The sequence below is a fragment of the Malaclemys terrapin genome, chromosome 3 (assembly GCF_027887155.1).
Source record: "Malaclemys terrapin pileata isolate rMalTer1 chromosome 3, rMalTer1.hap1, whole genome shotgun sequence".
Taxonomy (NCBI): domain Eukaryota; kingdom Metazoa; phylum Chordata; order Testudines; family Emydidae; genus Malaclemys; species Malaclemys terrapin.
The window spans coordinates 76,264,960-76,288,326 of NC_071507.1; the positions used below are offsets into that span (position 1 = coordinate 76,264,960).

Genomic DNA, 23,367 nt, shown 5'->3' on the forward strand with positions numbered 1-23,367 from the left:
ATTTCCCTATTTTAATTGTGTCCAGGTGTCTGAGATGTGTCCTAAGCCTGTTCTGGCATAACTGGTTTAAATAATTTTTTTTTTAAATCTAAGGTTTGTATCTGTGTGACTGTAAAACCATACGAATAAGCTATGTCATCTGCAGAGCCTGCTCTACTCTGAGTGGCTTCACAGGGGTGTACTGCTGATACTGGGTCACTGTTCCCTACCAGGCTGTTGTATGGTGTAAAACACAAACAAATAAATGGAAGTGATGATGTTAAACCTTGTCATCAAACAGTTCAGAGTGGTTGTTGCTGGCTTGCTGGCTGGAGAACTGGTTCTGCAGGCTGAGGCAGGAGGTAGGGGATGTGCAGTCACAACTGATCTCTCGCCCTCCCAAACGCTGCAGGGACCCCCAGAGTAAGATAACACTAATCCAATCAGTTGTGTCTAGAGACATAAAAAGTCATTTGTCTGTATGTTTTGAGTTTGTTTATGCTGAAAGGCATGTCGAAGGAAAAGTTGGTGTTCCGCCCATGCTACTATTCCCTGTTGCATGAGGTATATGATTACAGTATATTTTTCATACACTGATTTTGTGATGTCTTAGGAAAACCTGTTCTTCAGAGGACTGTGCCCAACCCTCCTGATCATATAGAATGCTAATGGTTCCTTTGTGACCTCTTTATTAACAGATCTCCACAGGTGGTGGGGCTGCTGCATGTCATCAGTTTCTAAACTGGTATATCTGTTCTGCCTGATATGTCCTTCTTTTCGACACATTTACAAGACAGTAGAATCTAGTCCTATGATTTCTTCCACCCCCACCCCCCCTTGTGTGTGTTCCTCCCCCTTTTGGACCAGACCACATTGTCTTTGCAGATACCAGAGGGATGTCACCCTGCTTGTGACATAAAGCCATAAAAGAGGCACTACACTTTCTGGCTTCTGCAGAGAACTTGTAATTTATGCTGCTTATCATGGACTTGCTCTTGTTGATCTGAAGGGATCTTTTAGAGCTGCAGAAAAAATTACATCTACAGTATGGCATAGCTAGTTAGCCACAATTCCGGGAGTGAGGTGGTGTTGCAAATTGACTACACATTATGCTGCCTCCTCCTGGAGGAATGAAGTTCCATTCTAGGTCACAATGGACAAGTAGAATGATTCTTGTTAGTGCATGTTGTTATCTGAATTCATAAAGTATTAAAATCTAGCATTTGCTCATGGTCTCAGACTATACAAAGTTACACTTTTAACGCTGACTGTGAAATCTGTTTTGAGATAAATGTGCCACACTTCCATTTGTCAGATTATCATTGAAGTAACTACACATTATCTTTTCAGATATGTCATCAGGACTTGTAATAGTAAAAACTTGCTTTAAAGGCTGGAGTCTGGAATACTTTCATCATATTCTGCTGCACTGGGATCCTGTAGCTGGTCAGGTGTATAAAATAAAATATTCATTGCTTTATTTTTTTGCAGAACTAGAGAAGACTAAATGTCAGCGTGAACAAGAACAAGCTTTGGCTAGCAGGGGCTCTTCCTACCCACATAGGCCCATACCCGTTGGTCAGTTTGTTCCTCAGTGTGATGAGCACGGGAATTACCAACCAGCTCAATGCCATTCTAGCACTGGGTATTGTTGGTGTGTGGATAGGAATGGTAATGAGATTGATGGCACCAGAACTGGACCAGGAATCCGACCCCCATGTAAGTTGCTCATGGATTTCTCTTCTATGTGTATCTCTTAAATTGTTGCAGCATCTATTTTCAGTGGATTCTGGTATACATGTAGGTGCAGCGCTGCACTGGAGTATTGCAGAGCTGGGCTATCTCAGTGGGAACATGCCCATTGCTAAACCTCTTCAGGGGCTATAACTAAGGCTATGTTTTAGTACAGGCATTTTTAGTAAAAGTCACGGACAGGTCACGGGCAGTAGACAAAAATTCAGGGCCAGTGACCTGTCCATGACTTTTACTAAAAATACCCCTGACTAAAACTTGGTGGGGGGAGGGAGCCCAGGTACTGGGGGAGAGAGGGGGGCGGGGGCGGCACGCAGGCACCACCCCTGCAGATCCCATTGGCTGCAGTTCCTGGCCAATGGGAGCTGCGAAGCCAGCGCTCTGGGTGGAGGCAGCGCGCAGAGCTGCCTGGCCATTCCTCCACCTAGGAGCTGAGCGAGGGGGATGTCACCACTTCTGGGGAGCGCCCCAGATAAGTGCTGCCCAGAGCCCACCTCCCCCTGTCCCATGCCCCTGCCCCCTCTCCCCTCCCACACCCAAATTCTGCTGCTGCTGGTGGGCGAGTGAGTGCAGTGGCCCCAGACTGCCCCAGCAGCTACCGGTACGACTGGCGCAGGGGCTGCCTGAGCTGCCCCTGAGCCAGGTGCACCGGCCTCTGCAGAAGTCACAGAAGAAAGTCACGGAATCCGTGACCTCTGTGACAAACTCACAGCCTTAGCTATAACACACTCTATTGCACCACCATGTGCAAGAAAAATTCAGAAGCTGTGAAATATCTGCTGTACTACTTTTCTTGTTACTATCCAATTATAGTGGTATTTCTTTCTAATTATGCATTAAAGATAATGGCTTGCTTTGCTGTATTTACATGAACTGACTTTTTCATCTGCTTTTCGTCATCTGTTACCAAGGTCTGAGCACAGCTGCTCCTCCTGTTGCTGTTGGGCCCTCTGTTCGACCAGATTCAATTCCTCTGCCCCCAGGAACACACTTACTCTTTGCCCAAAGTGGGAAGATTGAACATGTCCCACTGGTGGAAAATAGTATGAAGAAAACTGATGCAAAAGCTTTACTGCATGTTCCAGTGAGTATCTATTGTACCTCCTATAGCCACTGGTGCTTAGGGAAAAAATGTCTTCTAGGTCACTGAAGAGACAGATTATGGACCTTGTTTAGAGGGGAAACCCTCTCAAATCTCCCTTACATTGAAGGACTTACTCATTTTAGTCCCAAATTTACCTGTGCTCCACACAAATTTGGTATCCTCTCACTCTTATTAAAATTATTTATTATTTAGTTTATTATTTATTATTTATAATTTATTATTCGGTAATAAAGAATCCTGAAACTGAGGCTACAAAAAGATTATTTACACTAAATGAAAGGTTCCCACAGCATTTTAACTCTTCATCGTGAATAAATCTTGTGTCCCTTCTTATGTCCAAAAAAGCCTCTTATAGCTCGTATGTGGGAATACCTCACTCCCAGACTCATGGTTTTCACTGGCTTCTTGTCCACTGCAGCCTCCAGTATAAAACTCCATATTACTCTTAAAGGTCTTCCATTGAGTTTGTCTTTTCTCCTCCTGTCATCTGTCTAATATCACCCTGTTCTCCAGTCAGTTCCCTAATCACCTCAGATGTCAAACTTGTCTGTCCCCCTCTCCTGGTCTGGTCCCTGTGGGTGGAAAATCCTTTCCCCACATTCTTTCCCACTGTTTGGAAAAAGCCTCTTCTTATCAAATGACTCCCTGATGCTTTTCAAATCCCATCCTCTTTTCCATGGCATGTGACTCTTAGCCAGTGGTGGGCAACCTGCGGCCCGTGGGCTGCACGCGACCCGTCAGGGTAATCTGCTGGTGGACCACCAGACAGTTTGTTTACATTTGCATGGCCGTCCGCAGCTCCCAGTGGCTGCAGTTCACCGTTCCCGGTCAATGGGAGCTGTGGGAAGTGGCGGCCAGCATGTCCCTGCGGCCCGCACTGCTTCCCGCAGCTCCCATTGGCTGGGAACGGCGAACCGCGGCCACTGGGAGCTGCAGGCAGCCGTGCAAATGTAAACAAACTGTCTGGTGGCCCACCAGCAGATTATCCTGATGGGCCGTGTGCAGCCCATGGGCCGCAGGTTGCCCACCACTGCTCTTAACTCTATTAAATTATATGGATATGATCTGACTCCTTGAGCTACCCAACTTCAGCATGTTCATTTGTTCTCCCTGACACATGGCATTACCCCTTTTGTCCCAGATCCACTATAGAGTGGCTACCAGAACCAGATGTTGTAACTGTTGTACTTTTGTATTTATTGGGTATTCTTTGTAGGCCAAATACTGATCTCAGTGAGTAATGTCAGTAGGATTACCCTGATGTAAGAGTAGAATTGGGTGAGTCCATTGTCTCTTGTATGAAGATTCTATATAATAATAAATTGATGTTGTAGATCAGACCCAGTACAAACTTGGGCAGTCAGGTTGATGTATAAGCAGAACTGGAAATTCCTGTCAGTGAGCCTGGTGGCTCCGTCTGTCTGGTCTGAATAAAATAATTTAAAAGAGAAACTCCAGTGAAAACCTTCATAGATATGGCTAACTCTTAGTTTAATCATTAATGAAACTTTTCCGACCCTTTTCCTGACAATAGCTGGATATTTTTTTTTAATCCCAATTTCTAAACTATAGAGAGTTTTGTGTAAATGTCAAGCAGAAACAGCATGTTGCAATACGCAAACGCTCTGATCACCTTGTGACCTATAATCTGAATGCGTGGTCAAGAACACCATGCATAAATAAATCTCATTTTAATGGATGTTTTTGAAATGCCTTGTTAAGGAGTTGTTGGACTCTTTGTACTCTTCCATTCTGCCAGAATCTTATCTTACTAAGGCATCACAAAAGACAGTCTCAGGAATCCATACAAAATGAGGAGTGTCAGACTGAAAGTCCCATCCAATTGCTATGATAAGGATACTTTAAATCTAAATCTGTGCTCTTTAGGTTCTGCTTTCTTTTGCAATAGATTCTTAAATCTGTTCTGCTTGTCCATTGACTATCTCGGGAAGAGGAAATGTTGTGGTTTATTTTAAATAAGAATAGTTCATGTATTAAAAAATACAGTTTTAATTTAATAAATTACATTTTAATATAGTACCATTCATACAAAGTGGTTCACAAACTACATGCACAGCACCAATGAAATGCAGCCACCTGGGTATGTGGGTTAGTGGCAGGCAGCAACTAAACATTGCATACCACGTTAAAGGAATGTAGGGTACAGGAGGAAGAGAACAGACTCCATATAAGGGCAGCATTGGGAGAGTAGATTGTGGGGACAGCACTAGAGGGCCCTAGCACTTGAACGAGTGAGGAATGGATGCATGGTGTGTCTGTATCTAGTAGACTGGGTGAGGAGTTGGCGCATGGGTGTGTCGGGGGTACCCACAGTACAAAGTGGGTGCATGATGGACAGGGGTGATGGTGATGGTGGTGACATCCAGGCAGCAGGTATGTTGAGGAGAGAAGGTGTGAATGATGGGTGAATGAAATGTGGTTGGGTGAATGAGTATATTGGTGGCTGGGTGTTCTAGAGTCTAGTGGCAGAGTGTGTGATGGGTGTGAGTAGGTACTGAACGTGATAGTTAGAAAGAAAAGAGAAGTTAAGGAAAGAGTAAGGAGGAAGACGAGAGGAAAACAAAGAGTGACAGAAAAGAGGTACTCATGAAAGAATGTGGGAAAGAGGGAGATAAGGAAAAATTAATGTGAAGGAAAAACACTGAAAAGTCTGGAGGGAAATATGATTCTTGAAAGAAAAATAAAATGGAGAAGGAGGAAAAGGAGAAAATAAGTAAAAGGCAAAGAGACTGCATCAGTCATTGAAGTTGACACCAAAATAAAATAAACCAGTGTGCATGGCATTTAATCTGATATGCAAAGGAGGTTATTGGAACCACAAAATTTGGCACTAACTCTAAGTATGTCTCTGTGTATGTAACAGAATTGGAAATGATTAATTAAAGGCCTGATTAATTAAAGGAGTTTTGATTAAATGTTTTGTGGGCTACTGAAAGATAATTCCTAGAATGCCTGTGCCTGCCAGTCCAGCCTAGATTTGTGGAGTCAGGATGACTTTCGTGAGATGGAGGGATCACAATTATTTCCTTTTTTAGATGAGTGAAGAGGGCATCCTCTGGCCAGACTGCAGTCCAGACTGGGGTGGGGATGCAGCAGCTTCTCAGTTGCACTAACTACTTCTCCAACTGCTGTAACTCTACTCCTCCTGACCACCCAATTCCCACCTGCCTCTATAGCTCTCCTCCATGACCTGACCCCAGCAGGGTCCCTCTGTTCATTTGCCTGCTGGGCCCTTATTCTTAACTCTGGCCCTGCATAGTGTCTGATGCTTAGACCCCTAAGCCATTCTTTCTAGCTTTAGAACTGTTATTTAGTATGAGGCTATAATAATTCACTTGTTGACTTACAGGACAGTGTTGTTATTGGAGTTGCATATGACTGCATGGACAAGATGGTTTACTGGACGGAGATCAGTGGCCCTTCCATCAGTAGAGCCAGTTTGCATGGTGGGGAGCCAACAACCATCATCAAAACAGGTAGCAGTATCAGTTTCTGCTTCATAGATTCATTTCCAGCAGTGAAAGACCTGCATATACCAACCTGCACTTACCATCGAATGGCTCAGCCTGACTGCTGCAAGGCTAGATTGTTTAAAAGAAGGTCAAATTGGCAGAAATCAAAGTGATTGGAGAATCATAGGTTTTAAAAATCTTTACATTTAAAAAACCTGTCTATTTTATTATTACTTGTATTGTGGGAGCACCTAGTGGGCCCAGCTCCATTGTGGTAGGCACAGGACAAACAGGACAAAAACACAGTCCCTGCCGCAAAGAACTTACAATCTATGTATAAGGCAAGTGACAACAGGTGTATACATCAAACATGTTGGGGGTAGCACAAGGTAACAGGGAGACGATTATGATCTGGGTAACGAGCAGCACTCACCTCACACCATCTGCCTAACTATTGTTGAGGTTTTTTTGTAGGCCGCTCGGCAGGATGGATTTGAAGGATGAAGTAAGCATTTCTAATGGGTCTGCCATCACAAGAGCTAGGACAGGTCCCCAGCAGTTTGTAGTAGTAGGTATGGGCTATTGGATAACACCATAAACTACCTTTCCACAAACTTTCATCATGAAGTATAATGGATTGCTCATCAGTCACAGTGCTAAACTGTGCTCATACTTCTGCTGTATGTAGCAAAACAAACCTCATGCCTATTAAGCCGTTATAAACAGATTTGGGGAGGGGAGTTAATTTAGCAAAACAGTACAGTCACATTTAAAATTTTATTTTCTGTGTTTCTGCTTTCGTTTGTCCTGTTTTTTAATAAGTATCTCCATCTGAGGTTTATTTCTATTGGAATTGAAGGGTACTTCATTCACTTGTTAGAGATCAATGCCAGTTTGGACTAAATTAAGACTCTCGAGGCAGTAGAGGGATGGGCAGCTTGCACCCCCACAACAGTGGTGGTTTTAGGGGGCATTATCTCTGCATATGGCAGAGGAAAGTGTCGTGTTCCCTAGGTGCAAGTGCCAGACTGCTCAGCATGCACAACTGGTATAGCTGTGCAAAAGACGGCGAACATGGGGCATTCTGCCCAGAATTGTCTATCTAGCTGGTATGTAGGGGCTAGAAGGGTAGCTCTGCTAGTGTCACACCTTCAGTGATGAGGCTGTAGTTTCCTAAAGGATAGAATACCTTTCCCTGCCCGACCCTTTGTTTAGGGAGATTCCTGTGAGCTGGGTCTTCCCTACTCTTGAGCTGCATGCAGATCTCCGCAATCTGCTCACAAGTCTTTGCAAGGACACACTCCATCACGTACATGTACCTTACCCTGTTTTTAAGGGGGCAGCTCCCATTTCTATACTTCCATAACTGATGCAAATATTAACAAAAATACAAACAAAACCTATACAGCAATAAACAAATATTAAAACATTCAAAATTACTATTAAATGCATAATTTTATAGTGTAAAACCATTTCTATAATTATACTTGATTCCAGGCTCCTCACACAAGCAGAGCGGAATGGGTCTTCCCCTGCATTGTGCTCAGGAAGAGGATGCAATCATGTTGTGTTGCCTGTGGAGTGGGTACTGTTAGGGGAAAGGAATAGGTTCCCTGTGACTATCCTCTAACAGTAGAACCATGACTTGGGCTTCCTAAGGGTCTGATGTCCGAAATGCTCACAAGACTCCCTTTCAATTCTAATAGAACTAACCTCAAAGGCATATTCTAGGCACTTATAGTGAGTCTGTGCCCATCCAGGTACAAAGGGGTTGGTGGAAGGACTACTAGTTTCCATTCTGTTTATCTTTAAGGACACATCAGAACAAAGCTCTTTTTGCTTGTCTGTGAATAAGTTAGCAGAGGAGGGAAGCATAAAATAGAAATGTTGGCACATAGCATTCTTATTGATAATGGATTATGTGTATATTGGAGTGATTTTTCAGAGAACCTGCGACTTCATTTAATGAGAATTGTATTTGTTTCACATCTTCCCTCCTCCTTACAGTGTGTTGTATATTGTAGAGCCATTTAATACTATATCATGAAGGGGTGAAAGCAAATGTGATCAGTACTCCAGGCCCGTAGGTGGTTTGTTATAACAATGTTGCATTATCAAGTAATCTTCTATGTCTTTTGTCTGCTATGGAAGCAGAAAGCATCTAAAGACTCATTCAGGACTCTGTTGCCCTTGTTGCTGGTGCAGATTGTGACAAGTCAAGTACTTGTGAAGTGATGCTAAAGCAATGGTGTTCTTAATTTTCTTTACAAAGCATCAGATGCATTATGTCATGGAATCAAAACAAAACGCTAAGGTGTTGACTACAAGTGTTTAATCAGGCATTTATATGGTGTGTTTTGCTAGCCAAGATTTAAATTAAAAATTGCAGAGCCACTACTCCCAATCTTTCAGAAGACACTGAGATTATCCTGTTTTTGTTGTTGCTCTCCTTTCTGTGTGCTGCAGCTCCCTTGTTCGGTTTGCAGTTTGTTTTTGTATTGAACATGTATTTCTTTGTTCATGTTCTTGTGATTGGAGTTTGTTTGCTTTGCAGGGGCATGTTTTGGTATGGGGCTCCATCCAGCTCTCATCTCTCTCTGCAGCTGCATAGCCTCCCGAGGCTACAAGTTTCCTGAGCTCCGCAGCTGCAGGGGCTGCTCCATACAGGGAACTTCCCCTCTGCTGCAGTTGTTTAAATCATATGAGCCATACATGTGTGCACAAGCTTGTCCACTTCCCAAGGGCAGAGCTTGGGACTGTCTCCAGCCTTACTCCAGCACTGGTATACTGAAATCATGGCACTGGGAGTGACTGGTGAGGTGGGGGAGGGGATGCACAGAGCATGCTTAATATATTCCCTTACACATGTTAGCAGGGTCCAAGTTTCCCTCTGGCTAAGTGTTAGCCAGCCAGGAAAGACATTTACTTCAGGCCATACACAGCCTCTTTAAATCTCCTGGCTGACAGCTCAAAATAGAATTGTGCCAGGGAGAAGGGACTCCTGGAAACCACTGGTAGCAGATCTCTAGCTCACTACCCTCTCTTATTCCCCACTAATAGACCATCGGAGTCGGCAGTCCTCCCATTCAGTGACTGGGGATGGGAGAGAGGCTCTCCACCCCACATGAGGCAGCTCCCACTGCCTGCTGACCTCAGCAAGAGATGAAGGGATATAGAAGCATGATTTGGGAGTGGGAGAGAAATCTAATTTACATTTGCTCTCTACACCTTGATCAGTTCTTTGCAGATTTCAGTCTTGGAATGGGTGTTCATTCCCACTTGTCCAACATTCACACACATGTGCTTGATGATGTGCGCACGCACACAACGACTTGTGACCCAAATAAGTTACAAACCCAGATAAGGCAATGTAGCTTCTGCTGATTATGGTCCAATATAACTCTTATTAGGATAATCATAGTGTCAATTTTTTTAAAATTCCTACCTAGTGTTTTGTCCAAGTGTTTCTCCCCAGGAATCCAGTTTGGGTTGAGAGATACGACGCTTTTTTAATGGTCGAATAATAAATAAATGTGAAAATGAATAGACAAACTCAATTCATTTCAATTAATCTTTCTTTTAAATTCAGAAATGTGGAGTGTAGTTCTGCATTTGAAAGCTTCCCCGACAGCTGGTTTTCATGAAGGGACACTGTGACACTTTTGAAGCAACCCCATGCAATCTTTCCTTATTGGTTCATTCAGAGTTTATACCTCTGGAATTAGCCTGAAGTGGGATTGTATTTACATTTAGTTTCAGTTGTGTGCAACCCGTTCTTCTCTGTGGACACAATGTGTCCTGAAAAATGTAGAGCAATTTTTTGTGCTGGCTATGTACAAGAAACTTTAATATGCCTTTTTATTTATATTTTTGAAGTATTTGTTTCTCCTTCTATGATTTTGAGAGAGAAATCACTGGGACCAGAGTAATAGGTCATTGTCTGCTATTTCCTGTTGCTTTTGGAACAGATAACTGTCCAAGAAAAACTATGCACATACAGTACTAAAACATGTTCCAAACAAAATCCCTCTGCAAAACACAGAATTGAATTTAAATTCCATCTAGCTAGCTAAGATTAATTCTATTAGCACTTTGGAGATTGATTGTTAAACTTGAATACCTTTTTAAATATTATGATGTATTTAAATTGTAACCAGTACAAGACTATAGCTTTTGGAATGATGCATTGTTTCTTCTCTTTTTATACTGACATACGTTTAAGATTTGTAAGCCCACCGCAGATCTTTGCAAAGACCATTTTGTTTTCCAAGAGGATAGAATAATTTCAATTCTGATGAGCAATAGTGTTTGTTTCCCTGCCAGCCATTCTTCTTCTTAAGTCTGCACTACACACCTATTTTTGTATTAGCCTTACTGTTTTGGATAAAATTGTGATGTTTTTGGTTTGTTTGGGTTGTTGTTTTTTTTTTAACAAAAATAGTTATCCCAGTTGAACCCCTAGTGTTGGTGCAGATATACAGATAATAAAAGTGCCTTAATACTATTATAGTTCACTTCCAATATGGGAATAAACTATACTGGTATAACTGTGTCCACACTAGGGGACTATACCAATTTAGGTGTACTGATATAGTTATTTTTGTAGGTAGACAAGCCCTTGGGTTAGAATTTGTGCTAAATTCCAGCAATTATCAGGGTGAGAAGTGACTCCTAACTATATATATATTTTTTAATTAAGTAGGTCCATTGGCATCTCAAATTTGAAATAGTCAATATGACAGAATTGTGCATCCTTCAGAAAGGACACAGTAACCTGACCCTTGTAAGCCAGCTTCATGCTCCAGACTAGTGGAGCTCTGTTACTGGCATATTGGAGGGAGCAGGTCCTGGCAACACAATATAAAGCTGGATGCTGTGGGATAAAGAATTGTAGTGTTTTTTTTCTTGATTTTGGTTTTTTGTTTCCTAAATTTCAAATACAGTATGTACCTCCCTTTGCTCTAATTATTTGGCATATTCTTGTAATTCTAAATTTGGGTAGGTTTTTGTTACAGCCGTTTTTGAAAAAGTGCTATAAAATTCAGTAAGGATGAAACCACCAGAAGTTTATTGGGTTCTATAGAAATTATTCTAAGCAGCTTTCAGAATGTAATTGAGAATTGTATCCCTGACATGGAATTCTATAGTATGATTTATACAATCTCTGTTAAATTTTATAAAAATGTTTAAAATAAAGCTCTTCTTTAGCCTAGTTTGAGTACGGATCAGAGTTGTCCTATTGCTTGTATGCTTTTGGACCAGTTTTACTTCAATACTTTTTGAGTTTATATTTTTATATTGCCTATCATGATTTTCTTTTAAAATTGGTGTTCTAATAACGGGGAAGGGGTGTTAATTGTTTGTCCTGCGCCCCAAGTGCCTTGGCAGGGGCATGCTTTATGAATTATACACCCTATTCCGCTCGTAATTGTCTCCAATGCTGCATAAATGCATGTGATGGGCATTATACAAATTAATAGAATGAAACATACAGGTTTGTTTGTACTTTATACTTCTTTGGGATCCCTTTCTGTGGTGGGATGCAGAGGCACTTCCTGATTCCTTGTGAACAAGAGGTTAACTTAAGCTCATCATCCTCCCCTATCCTTACACAAATCGTAAGAAAAAAAGCTAGAAAAATGGCTGTTTGGGAGACTGTTTGGGAAGGCCACATTCTATACCTTGGGGTTATAGGATTAAAATTAAACTCCAGGTTGGGATGTGTATCTGTTTATTCTCTTTGGTTAGTGAACTTTGTTTTGATTTCTTGTTACAAATATTCTTTAATAAAAAGGCCCTACTAACTCTTGATTTTTTTTTCTTGCTATTTACGCTCCCCTAGCAGCCCATAGGGCTGATCTAAAGCCCATTAAAATCAATTGGAGTCCTTCTACCGATTCATGGGCTTTCGGTGTATTTTAAAATTAACAGAAAAATCTATGGAAGTATCAACTTAGAAGTTGTGTAACCCTATGGAATTGTTAACAAAACATTTACAGTAGGTTTAAACTGTGACTTCAGCTTGTGTTCTATGGGAGACAGCAGTGTCTAGTGATTAGCACAGGAAACCTGTATGCCGTTCTTGATTGACACTGACCTGGGCCCCAGTTCCTGTGAGATGTGCCATTTGGATTGATCCCTGAGCCTATGAAGAGCCCTATTGACTTCAAGCCTAAACTACCTGCACGTCCTTTAATTTTCTCTATGAACAATAGTGAAATAAACTAGTCACTTTTGTTGTTCTCTCCAGCAGTTAGATTTGCTGTCTTTCAGGTGCCGATTAAAGATCTCTTTTGTAGAAGTGCGTGCTTACCAATAAGTTACTATTTTTATATTTTGTAAGGCACAACTTGTATTCCTCTTTTAACAGGTTAACATACTCTGTATCAAATGGCCTGTTGGCCTTAATTGTGATTGGACAGACATAAGGAAAATTACTTAATGGGAACTTTGCTGCTAAACTGGAATAACTTTTAGGTTTTTAGTGTAACTATATTAGGAAACAAACTTATTGTTTGGTGTTTTGTTTTCTTTGTTCTGTTCCAGACTTGGGAAGTCCCGAAGGAATAGCAATAGATCATCTCGGTCGCAACGTTTTCTGGACTGACTCTCACCTTGATAGAATAGAAGTGGCCAGGCTGGATGGTAGCCAGCGCCGAGTGCTGTTTAACACTGGTCTGGTGAACCCCAGAGCCATAGTAGCAGATTCTGTGAGAGGGTATATAAATATTTTATAGACACATTTATTTTTAATAATCATTTTATATCTATATCCTGAAACTCTCTCTACATTTTTACACTGTCTTCCACTGTTGATATAAAGCTTCAATATCCTTTTTTCAGTCCCAAAAATCCTCCTATAAAATAATATATTACTTAGTTTTTATTTCTAATAAAACACCTTCTTTCAGTATGTGTATTAGAAGCATTTCTCCCCAGGCACAATAATAATGCATTTTTATTAGAAAATAAAGTATTGGATTAGAATAAGCATTTTCTTATTGTTTTTTCCTTAGTGGCAGCCATATTTCAAGTACTCTGCTGACTTGAAAAAACTGCATTAGCTCATTCTCTATTTACATCTCTGCCTTTATCTACTTCTGACCTTATCCAAGTACCTATCCTATTTATTCTTGGTCTCCTTCACCTATACCCAATATTGTGTTTTCTCTGACACTATTATGCTTGGGACAGCCTCCTAATTAACATACCCCAAGACTCTTCCGAAAATTTGGAAATCCATCTGTGCGATGAAACATTTCAGCTGCAGTGCTCACCTTTAAACCCTTGCCAGTTTTATCTTAAGTAAATAGATTAATTCTTACTATTTGGGGTATTACTTAAACTGTGCTATGCATATTATGTTGTCTATCTAGAATATACCTCTACCTCGATATAACGCTGTCCTCGGGAGCCAAAAAATCTTACTGCGTTATAGGTGAAACCACATTATATCGAACTTGCTTTGATCCACCGGAGTGCGCAGCACCCCCCGCCCCCCCGGAGCACTGCTTTACCGCATTATATCAGAATTTGTGTTATATTGGGTCGCGTTATATCGGGGTAGAGGTGTACTACAAAAACTAAGGCAAGTGGCAAGGTATGAGCACTATATAGTGGTCCCTGTTTGTTCTATTACACCAACTCGTTCCAATGATTTTAATGGAAGCATCTTGTTCATGGTTTAGCACATTTTTCCCTAGTGTCTTCTTAGGACTCTGTTTCTTTCTTTCATTGTTTAAAAGTCCTATCTTAATCCTCAGCAGCATACAAAAAAAAATTACATCCATAAAGTAACCTCCATAATAAATTACCTTCACAGCACATTACTGCTGTGCAAAATTAACAAGCAATATGCGACTTGAGGAGAGATATAAAACGAATACCCATTACAATGTTGTAAGACAGCAGTTCCCATACTGTGTGGTAAGGTGACCCACCAACTGCATTTTGTCTTTTTTTGCAACCCTACCAGGGTCCAAATTCATGAGAAAGGACAGGGCAATAGGCCGGCATCCTTCTCATCCTTCTCCACTGCTGCCACCTCGTTCTCATTTTGCTAAGAGGGCATCAACCATTCATAGCAGCACCCTGGGACCACAACCCTAATCCAGGCCTAGTGAAGAGAATTAGGGGGTTTGGAGAGCGAGCCCACCCACCGCACACACACACCTTGCCCCGGCAGCTCCTGTCCCACAGGGCTGCGCACAGCTCCCTGCTAAAGCCATTGTGACAGGGTTGCAGCACCACTCAGGTTTTTCAGACAACTGACTCTAGTTGATGAGAAGTTGCCTCTGATTCAGATCTGTTGGTAAATATTCTTCCAAGTTATACTGAAGAAAATGTTGAATTAAAGTAAATACATAAATATGTGCTGAATTCTCCCAATAATCAGCCTCAAAGCAGGTGGTGGGGAGGATGACTCTGCAAAGAAGTTTGTTTTTACCTGAACTGACTTTGTATTGTTGAAATGGATTTTTCTGTTTGGCACCTGGTAAATGAGTGTCTAAATAATGCTGGAAAAGCAATTTTTTTTAAAGGGATGCTACTTCACTATACTTCAGGTATCTTCTATCAAAGTCAGATATGCTGCTTTCTGCCATTCTATCTAAATGTTCCGTTTCCTCTTTTGTTTCCTTAAAAGTTTTCCTTTATGTAAAAAAGAAAAAAAAGATAAATCACTTTGGATTGATCAGTTATTTTAACTTTTTTGCCTTTTCTTCCTATTCAGAAATCTTTACTGGACTGACTGGAACAGAGATGCTCCTAAAATTGAAACTTCATACATGGATGGCACAAACAGAAGGATTCTTGTTAAAGATGATCTGGGATTACCAAATGGTCTGACATTTGACACTTACTCCTCAGTGCTGTGCTGGGTTGATGCAGGTAAAGAGAGGTGCTGAAATGTGTATTCATAATGCATAACAGACTAAACATTATAACCAGTGCAATGATGCACAGCATGACTCATGAGCAAATGCTTTGAGTTGCTTGGACTTTATCTGTTCTCAGGGTTGAGAGACATACCTCAGAGTATCCATTGTTTTATATCTCTTGCTGATTCACCAAAAGTAGGTTTACAAGCTGAAGGATTTTAGTTCTGAAAGGAGAAAGCACTAAGGGTATGTCTATACTTACTTCCTGGTCCAGATGTAAGCGATCGATCTTCTGGGATCGATTTATCGCGTCTTGTCTAGACGCGATAAATCGATCCCGGATCGATCCCGGAAGTGCTCGCTGTCGACGCCGGTACTCCAGCTCGGCGAGAGGAGTACGCGGCATTGACGGGGGAACCTGCCTGCCGTGTCTGGACCCACGGTAAGTTCGGACTAAGGTACTTCGAATTCAGCTACTTTATTAACGTAGCTGAATTTGCGTACCTTAGTCCGAAGTGGGGGGTTAGTGTGGACCAGACATAAGTATGCTGTAGATTTATTTTGTGTTTGTTGCAAACAAGTATATCTTTAATCCATATTTAGCCCTTGATATGGGGAATTGGGTATTCACAGAGTCTAAGGCCGTAGAACTTCATCCAGTTACTCCTTGAATGAGCGCAGTAACTTGTGTTTGACCTTAAACATGTCTTCCAGAAAAGTATCCAGTCTTCATTTGATGGCAACAAGTTATAGAGAATCTACAACTTCTCTTGGTAGCTTGTTCCAGTGATTAATCATCTTCACTGTTAAAAACGTGTGCCTGATTTCTAATTTGAATTTGTCTGGTTTTAGCTTCCAGCCATTGATACTTGTTATGTCTTTCTCCACTAAAGACTCCTTTAGTACCCAGTATTCTCTCCCCTGTGAAAGTTTCCTCTCTATCTTTTTGATAAGATAAACAGATTGATCTCTCAGTAGAAGACATTTTCTCCAGCCCTTGAATCTTTTTTTTTTTTTTTGGTGTGGCTCTTCTCTGCACCCGCTCCAATTTTTCAACATCTTTTTAAAAATGTGGACACCAGAATTGTATGCAGTATTCCAATATCAGTCTCACCAATGCCGTGTACCGAGGCAAAATCGCCTCTCTGCTCCTCCTCACTGCTCCCCTGTTTATACATCCAAAGATTGCATAAGGCTGTTTTGTCTCAGCATTGCACTGGGAGCTCATGATCAGTTGCTTGTCCACTATGACCCCTAAGTCCTTTTCAGAGTCGCTGCTCCCCAGGATACAGCCCCCTTTCCATAGGTATGGTCCGTATTCCGTGTTCCTAGACATATAGTTTTTCATTTGGCTGTATTAACACACTTTTTGTTTGAATGGGCACATCTTACCATATCGCTCTGTTTGACTGCCCTGTCCTCACCATTATTTACCATCTGGCCAATCTTTGTGTCATCCACAAATTTTATCAGCAGTGGTTTTATATTTACTTCCAGATTTCTGATGATGTTTAATAGCATAAGGTCCAGAATCAAACCCTGTGGAACTCTTCTAGGAACACCCCCATTTGATGACAGTTCCGCATTGACAACTCTTTTGAGATTTGTCAGCTAGCTGTCTTAATCTATTTAATGTGTGATCTATTGATATTGTATATTTAATGCCGATGTCATGCCTTACTAAGTCAAGTGCCTTGCAAAGGTCTTAAGTATTTTACATCTTTATCAACCAAACTTGTAATTTCGTGAAAGAATTAAATTGGATTTCTTTGACAAGAACTATTTTCCATTAAACCATTCTGACTGACATTCATCCCATTCTTATTCCTTAATTCTTTAATAATTATCAGCTTTTCCCAGGATTGATGTATTTTTATCTTTGTCCAGGATTGATGTCAGGCTAACCAGACTATAGTCACCCAGATCATCCAGCTTGCCCTTTTGCAATATTGGCACCATAGCACTCTTCCAGTCACTCCAGCAGAGAGGCGCAGAATTGAATGGGCATTCAGGTTCAGCTGCCTTCTCAGTCAAAGAATTGCTCTGCCCCAGCTCAGAGTCGAGGTATACTGGCGAGGCACTGTGGAGAAACTTTCACTGCTGCTCCCCAGGCTGTAAATCTTCTGTGAATAAATCATCCTTTAATCTTCACGATGGCCAGGCCCACACTCTTCGTAAGCAAAATTTGTCATATGCACAAATTGTCCCTGCTGCTGTAATCTTTCAGTCTAACTGAACATCCAGACAAGGACCTGAATGGGCTTTCATCCGTCATTCTAATGGAGTCCCACAGGCATAACACTGATCTACCAAAGTGGGCGCATAGGAATAAATGAGACATTTTATGAAAGGTTTGGTCCTTGGCATATAAGGAGATGTGATCTGGACAAGAATTTGGCTGGGTATGGGGGAGGAGGACCTTGAGGAAATTATTCTCTATGCATGCTCTTTTGATTATGTCATTGTGCCCCCCCCCTGACAAAAAAAGAGAACTATTTGTCATCTACAAAGACTAAATTGTTTTACTGTGTACAGGCACCAAGAGGGTGGAATGTATGAACCCCAGTCAGCTTGGTCGACGAAAGATCCTTGAAGGAGTCCAGTATCCTTTTAGTATTACAAGCTATGGGAAGAATTTATATTACACAGACTGGAGGAGGTAGGCTATCTGTTTAAGCAATTATATAGTTGTATTTTAATCTGGTCTTCTGCCTGGTAGAAACTGAGGTTCACTGCATCTGTTCTCTTGGCAGGGCATGTATTCTTCCTTAGAGATTTTATTTTTTTCTCTCCTGGCAATCAGCTGAGGCAGGGCGTAGTGGAAATTTAGAGTTGGATGTATTAATGTTCCTAGTTAACTGTTTTCTCAGTTTAATAATTTGTTCTCTAACAAGATACTTTTAATACTGAACATGATGGGGATAGGTTTAATCTGAGGGGGTGGTTTAATACGTCTTATGGCAGCACTTGCTTTGAGGTTTAGTACAGAAATTGATTATTTGAGGCTCTTCTTATCCTTATTAGTATGTAAATGTTCAATCAGTAATAAGAAGAAAACATTTTAGCTGTTAACAACACTTATTTTTGTTTGCTGGAGGCAGGTAATTTAAGTCTTTGCCACATTATGATCTAGGCTGACTTTACTAGAATTTGCAGATAAGATTCCAGACTAAATATTTTTAAAATACCAGTAGTTTGTTTTTCATCCATATAAACATGTGACCAAGACTGTATCTGCAAACTCTAGAACAAATAGTTCCACTGATTTCAACAGGGCTACTTGGGAGTAAGGGCTAGTCACGTGACTAAGAGTTTCCAAGGTTGAACCCAATATCTATGAAATATTACTTCAGAATGCCATTTAAAAATGGGAAGTGGAAAATGTCACCATTCTGCCAGCCAGTCGCCTTTTGGTTACAGCAGGCAACAACTGCACCTGAGTGGCTGAACTCCTACCTGTCTAATTCTGAATGTCAGATTTCTCTTGAAGTGGAACATTGTCCATAACAATGGATCGTTCCATTGTGGCCATGCCAGGAATAATATTGTAGGGGAGAAAAGTATCTAAATTGCCAATAAACTTGTTCCGTAGCGGGACACGGTCAGCCTCAGTGTCCTATGTTTACCTTTCCTTCCCCCCAAAAAGACTGTAACCCTGCTACTAGAAGATCCCTCTGCTCCCCAGTCAGGGCTGTGACATATTTGGGTTCCCAACAGAAGTGGGATTCTGTATCAAACAAGCCAGACCCTGGGGTTCTTCGTGCTTGGGGATACTGGCTACCTTCTGGTCTGCCAGTGTGCTTCAGCATTACTAGTTGACAGGGTGTTAAAATGTAAAAAAGTATCTCGTGCTTCCTCTTCCAATTTTTTTCTTCTGCGGTCATCTTAGGGGAAAGCCCTCGCTCACCTTTACACTTTTCTTTTGTGTACTGTAGGGATGCTGTTATAGCTGTGGATCGCACAATTTCAAAAGAGAACGATAACTTCCAGCCCCACAAACGCGCACGTCTTTATGGAATAACTACAGCTTTTGCTCAGTGCCCACAAGGTAATCACAAAATCCCTATGTTTCTCCAGGAGCTATAGAATATGAATGTAGTTACCCAGCTAAACAGAATGTTTTATCCATCCCCAAAGGCACTAGTTGGGCCTCATTTTATTTTAAACTCATAACTATAGAAGTATCTCAGTCTTCCTGCTGGGATCAATAATCCCATGTTTTTTAAAAAAGGAAGAGTTAAAGAAGCAGTAGGTGGTAGAATAGGCAAAGTCATTCTTGCCCTGCGTAAATGTTAAGCTTTTGAGTTATATCTGTAAATATTCACATGTCCCAAAAGCCTCTTGTGAATTTTGGAAACATGGTAATGGTGATGGTAATTCTTTTCAGAGAAACAACATTCTTTATTTCTCTTCTTCTTCATACTTAGCTTGAGCAATAGAGGCTCAGAGGAGGAAATTAATATCCTTGAAATAACAATTTCTGTTTCTCTGGGAATTAATGCCACTGTTTAGTCTTGTTGTTTCTGGCCAAATTCAGTCTGGCTGTCGACAGAAAAGTTTGTGTTTTAGGATTACAGTGATCCTAGATTTGAGAGATTTTTCTTTTCAGCTGAGACCAAGATTGTGACAGAGTTTGGGTTCAAAGGATATTTTGCTAATGATTTTGAGTAGTTTAATGTAGGTGCTTACTTACACAGTGTGTGATTAAAAAAGGATGAGTATATAGATATCTTCATTGAGAAACTCATTACATGTTTTTTATTATATGTATTATGGTAGCACCTTGGGGCCCTACTGTGCTAGGCAGTGTACGTACATAACAAAGAGAGAGTCCTTGCCCCACAGAGCTAACCATCATCTAAGTAAATGTGAGTTTACATTTTTTCATGGCCAGCTTTCTCTGCTCTGCTTCATAGGTGTGTGTGAGTCTGTCTCTCTCCAAACATGTTTTTGTGTCCCTATTTTAAAAAGAAAATCTCATGATCTAACTTGCCTCTCTAAATAAATACCATCCTGACTCCCTGCCCCTCAAATCCTGGAGATATACAGTTAACTCTCACTGTTTTAGACTCCTCAAATCTGGCTGCTCCCTCACCACTAAAGTGAAACGTTGTCACTAATGACCTTCTTCTCTGTGACCTCGTCATCTTTGGTCTATATACTACTTTTGATACTGTCTCTTCCACTTCCTCCCCTTGGCTTCCAGCACACACCGCTTTCTTTCTTGCTTATTCTGCTTTGCTTGAACACTCCTTCACCGTCTCCTTTAATGGCTCCTCATCCTCCCTTTTCTCCTTTATTTGGATGACATCTCTTAGGATTCTGGACTTAGTCCTCCCCTTTTCTTTCTTTCTTTCTTTCTTTCTTTCTTTCTTTCTTTCTGTTCATTCATTCACTCACTGACTATCTCTGCATTCTATTTAACTATGAAAGTTAAAGTTCTGGATATACTTTTTAAGCATAGTCCTTCATGTTGCCTGTAACCAATCTCGGAAACTCTTTTTTCCTTTCCTATGCAATCACTGCTGCTCCCTGTGGACCTTTCCCCACCCATTGTGACATCATTCCCAACTCCAGAAACCTGCCACCTGCTCCATCACATGATATCCAGATTGGTACTTGGTATATGATAGGTACTGGGGGGCTGATACTCAGGAGCTGATCAATCAGAAATCAAAAGTAAAGCACTTGCAGCCCTAACTCTGGTGTGGTTTATATTTTCTGTAACATTCCTGGTTTTTCTGCTATATGAACTGGTTCACCCTAGAAGGCTTTTTTTATATGTAAACTCCTGTTCTTTTGTAGGGCATAACTATTGCACAGTGAATAACGGAGGCTGTACTCATTTATGCCTGGCTACCCCAGGAGGCCGCTCTTGCCGCTGCCCTGACAACACAGTTGGAGTGGATTGTATAGAAAGAAACTGAGAGCTAAACCAGGAAATGTGTTAGAACAGAGTCTCCCTTTGGGAAAGTACTGTAAATAGTTCACAGCTATCGGCATAAAATGAAGACAGTAAAGATAAGCTCCATGCTGCTTACAGGGGGCAAGCCACAACACATATACCATAGCACAGCATGGTGGCATTCAGGTAAGTCTGTGCTGCCCAGGGAGGGTCCCACTCCCTGCAGCAGTACCTTCTTGCCTTTAAAGAGGAGCTTGGGGGCTCATTTGCTCCTGTGCTGGGCTCCGAACCTCCCAGTGAAATTATTGTACTCTGTGTTTTATGGGGTGTCTCAAATCCTGAGGTACATGAGAGCTTGGAATTTTGAGCACCACTGACTGCTGTGCATCGGAGCACACAACGATTCAGCTACAAAATGGAATGCTGTAGCCCAGCATAGGTGCAGCTGGGTTGCAAATTCATCTTAGTTAGGCAGTAAGTCTGGGATCCAAAGGATGGTCAGTGGGTGCGTGAGAACGTCCTTTGGCAACATGAACTCCACACTGCTTCAATAGGCCCTTCCCCCTCAGTTGCCAAAGCCTTTATATGTTAAAGCTACTCTCTCAAACCTTTGCTTTTTGGCTATTGATAATGTTCGGGAAGTTAACCAATATGCTTTAGCACAGGGATAGCTCCTGTACTGGTTCATGTTACCTCTTCATACTGTGTGCAATCATCTTAATACCAGCAATACTTTAGCGGGTATTGTGAAATTTTCCCCGGATTTTCCCAAAAGAGGTTTATTTTTTGTCTTGCTAGTGGACACTTATTGAATAGCTTTTGGATATCTCCAAAGTTGAGACCTGGGATACAAATCCCAATTACTTATCAAAGAATGGCGATTGATTGGTGTTGTGTTTTTAAAGGGACACTGTCAAGTATTTTTTAAAATAGTGTTTACATTTCCTATTTTTGTGATACTATTTTATAAGCTTGAAAATGACACTTCAATTTTGCCCTACTGATTTTTTTTCTTTGCAGCAAACCTGGATATTTTATTTTCTTACAGACCATGAACAACCATGACAGTTGAGTATTTGTTAGGCAACACTTTTGACAATCTCAGAGGGCTTAAAAAAAAAAAAAAGCCCTGTTCATGTGTCAGTTTACAGTAAGGGCAAAACATCTGTGCTGGAAATCAGTGTGAAGATGGAGCGTGTCTCCACTGACAGCAATGTGTGCAGAGCAGTTAGGAAAATCCAGCACAGATTTCATAAGAGATTACACATTGTAATGATAAAACACTTTAATAAGCCTTGCTTCAGCAGACCATTTCTGGGAACAGGATTTAACTTTTGCTCCTGCTGCTCCAGGCAGGGTAGCTTATCTGCAGTAGAAGAACCAAATGTGATTGTGAGAGTCATGTATCTAAATCGCTGTCTTTATAATCTCTTGGTCATGATAAATTACAATAAAAAACCCCAGGCTATAGTTAAAAAAACTGAGGCCGTTCTCCTCCAGATTATAACATTGCTATAACAGAGCCAATTTTGAGCTTGAACTATCTGACTATTTCCTTTTTAATTATGTATTTATCACAAAAATATCAAATGCCATATAGAATGTTAACGTTTTTTGTGTAACTTTTAATAACTTTTAATTCAGTGTATTCATATACTTTAATATGTCTTAAAACTGTAAATACCAAAAATGTGTTGAAATGAAGGTGCTTAATAACTTCCTCCAGAATTATTCAAATATCAGGTGATACATTAAAGTTTACACTCTGTACAGCTATTTGTAGTACAGCCAATAAAGAATGTTTTTGTATAAAAATGTCTTTTGCCTGCAGTATCAAGTGGTGTCTTGTAGCCTTAAATTTTCTTATGGTGAATTTTAGTGCACCATGTAACTTGGTCACTGTGTAGACCAGAGTAAGATTTGCTCCCTGACTCCCACAATTTGATCCTAAAGCTCCAATCCTGCAATTGACTCCATGCGAGAGCACCTGGGCACCTGCAATTGCACTCCACTCAGGTATGGAGGTCTGCCTGAAAGCCATCCAGGATCAACTGCAAGAGTAGGGTCTAAATTAGACCATGCAGTTCAGACACACAGGGCCTGATCCAAAGCCCATTGTAGTCAGTGAGAGTTTTTTCTGTTGACTTTGGATCTGGCTCATAGGCCATTGGATAAAGAGCCAATCTTAAAGCCATACAGGTTTTTTAATTGTACACATCTGTCTTTAGTGGATTATCGAAAAGTATATTTTAAGGAAAGATTTGAATGAAGAGG

The 23,367-nt window shown here is 41.0% G+C and overlaps 1 protein-coding gene across 1 annotated transcript in view; it reads left to right on the plus strand.

Moving 5' to 3' along the window:
- Window positions 1-22,910, plus strand: part of NID1 (nidogen 1) — a 78,976-nt gene extending 56,066 nt beyond the window's left edge. Inside the window, 8 exon segments of the mRNA XM_054022701.1 lie at window positions 1,471-1,698; window positions 2,643-2,815; window positions 6,207-6,333; window positions 12,856-13,027; window positions 15,041-15,198; window positions 17,724-17,847; window positions 19,124-19,236; window positions 20,994-22,910. Of these exon segments, the coding sequence (XP_053878676.1) occupies window positions 1,471-1,698; window positions 2,643-2,815; window positions 6,207-6,333; window positions 12,856-13,027; window positions 15,041-15,198; window positions 17,724-17,847; window positions 19,124-19,236; window positions 20,994-21,115 (1,217 nt within the window). The 3' untranslated portion in view covers window positions 21,116-22,910.
- Window positions 22,911-23,367: the final 457 nt, after the last annotated feature.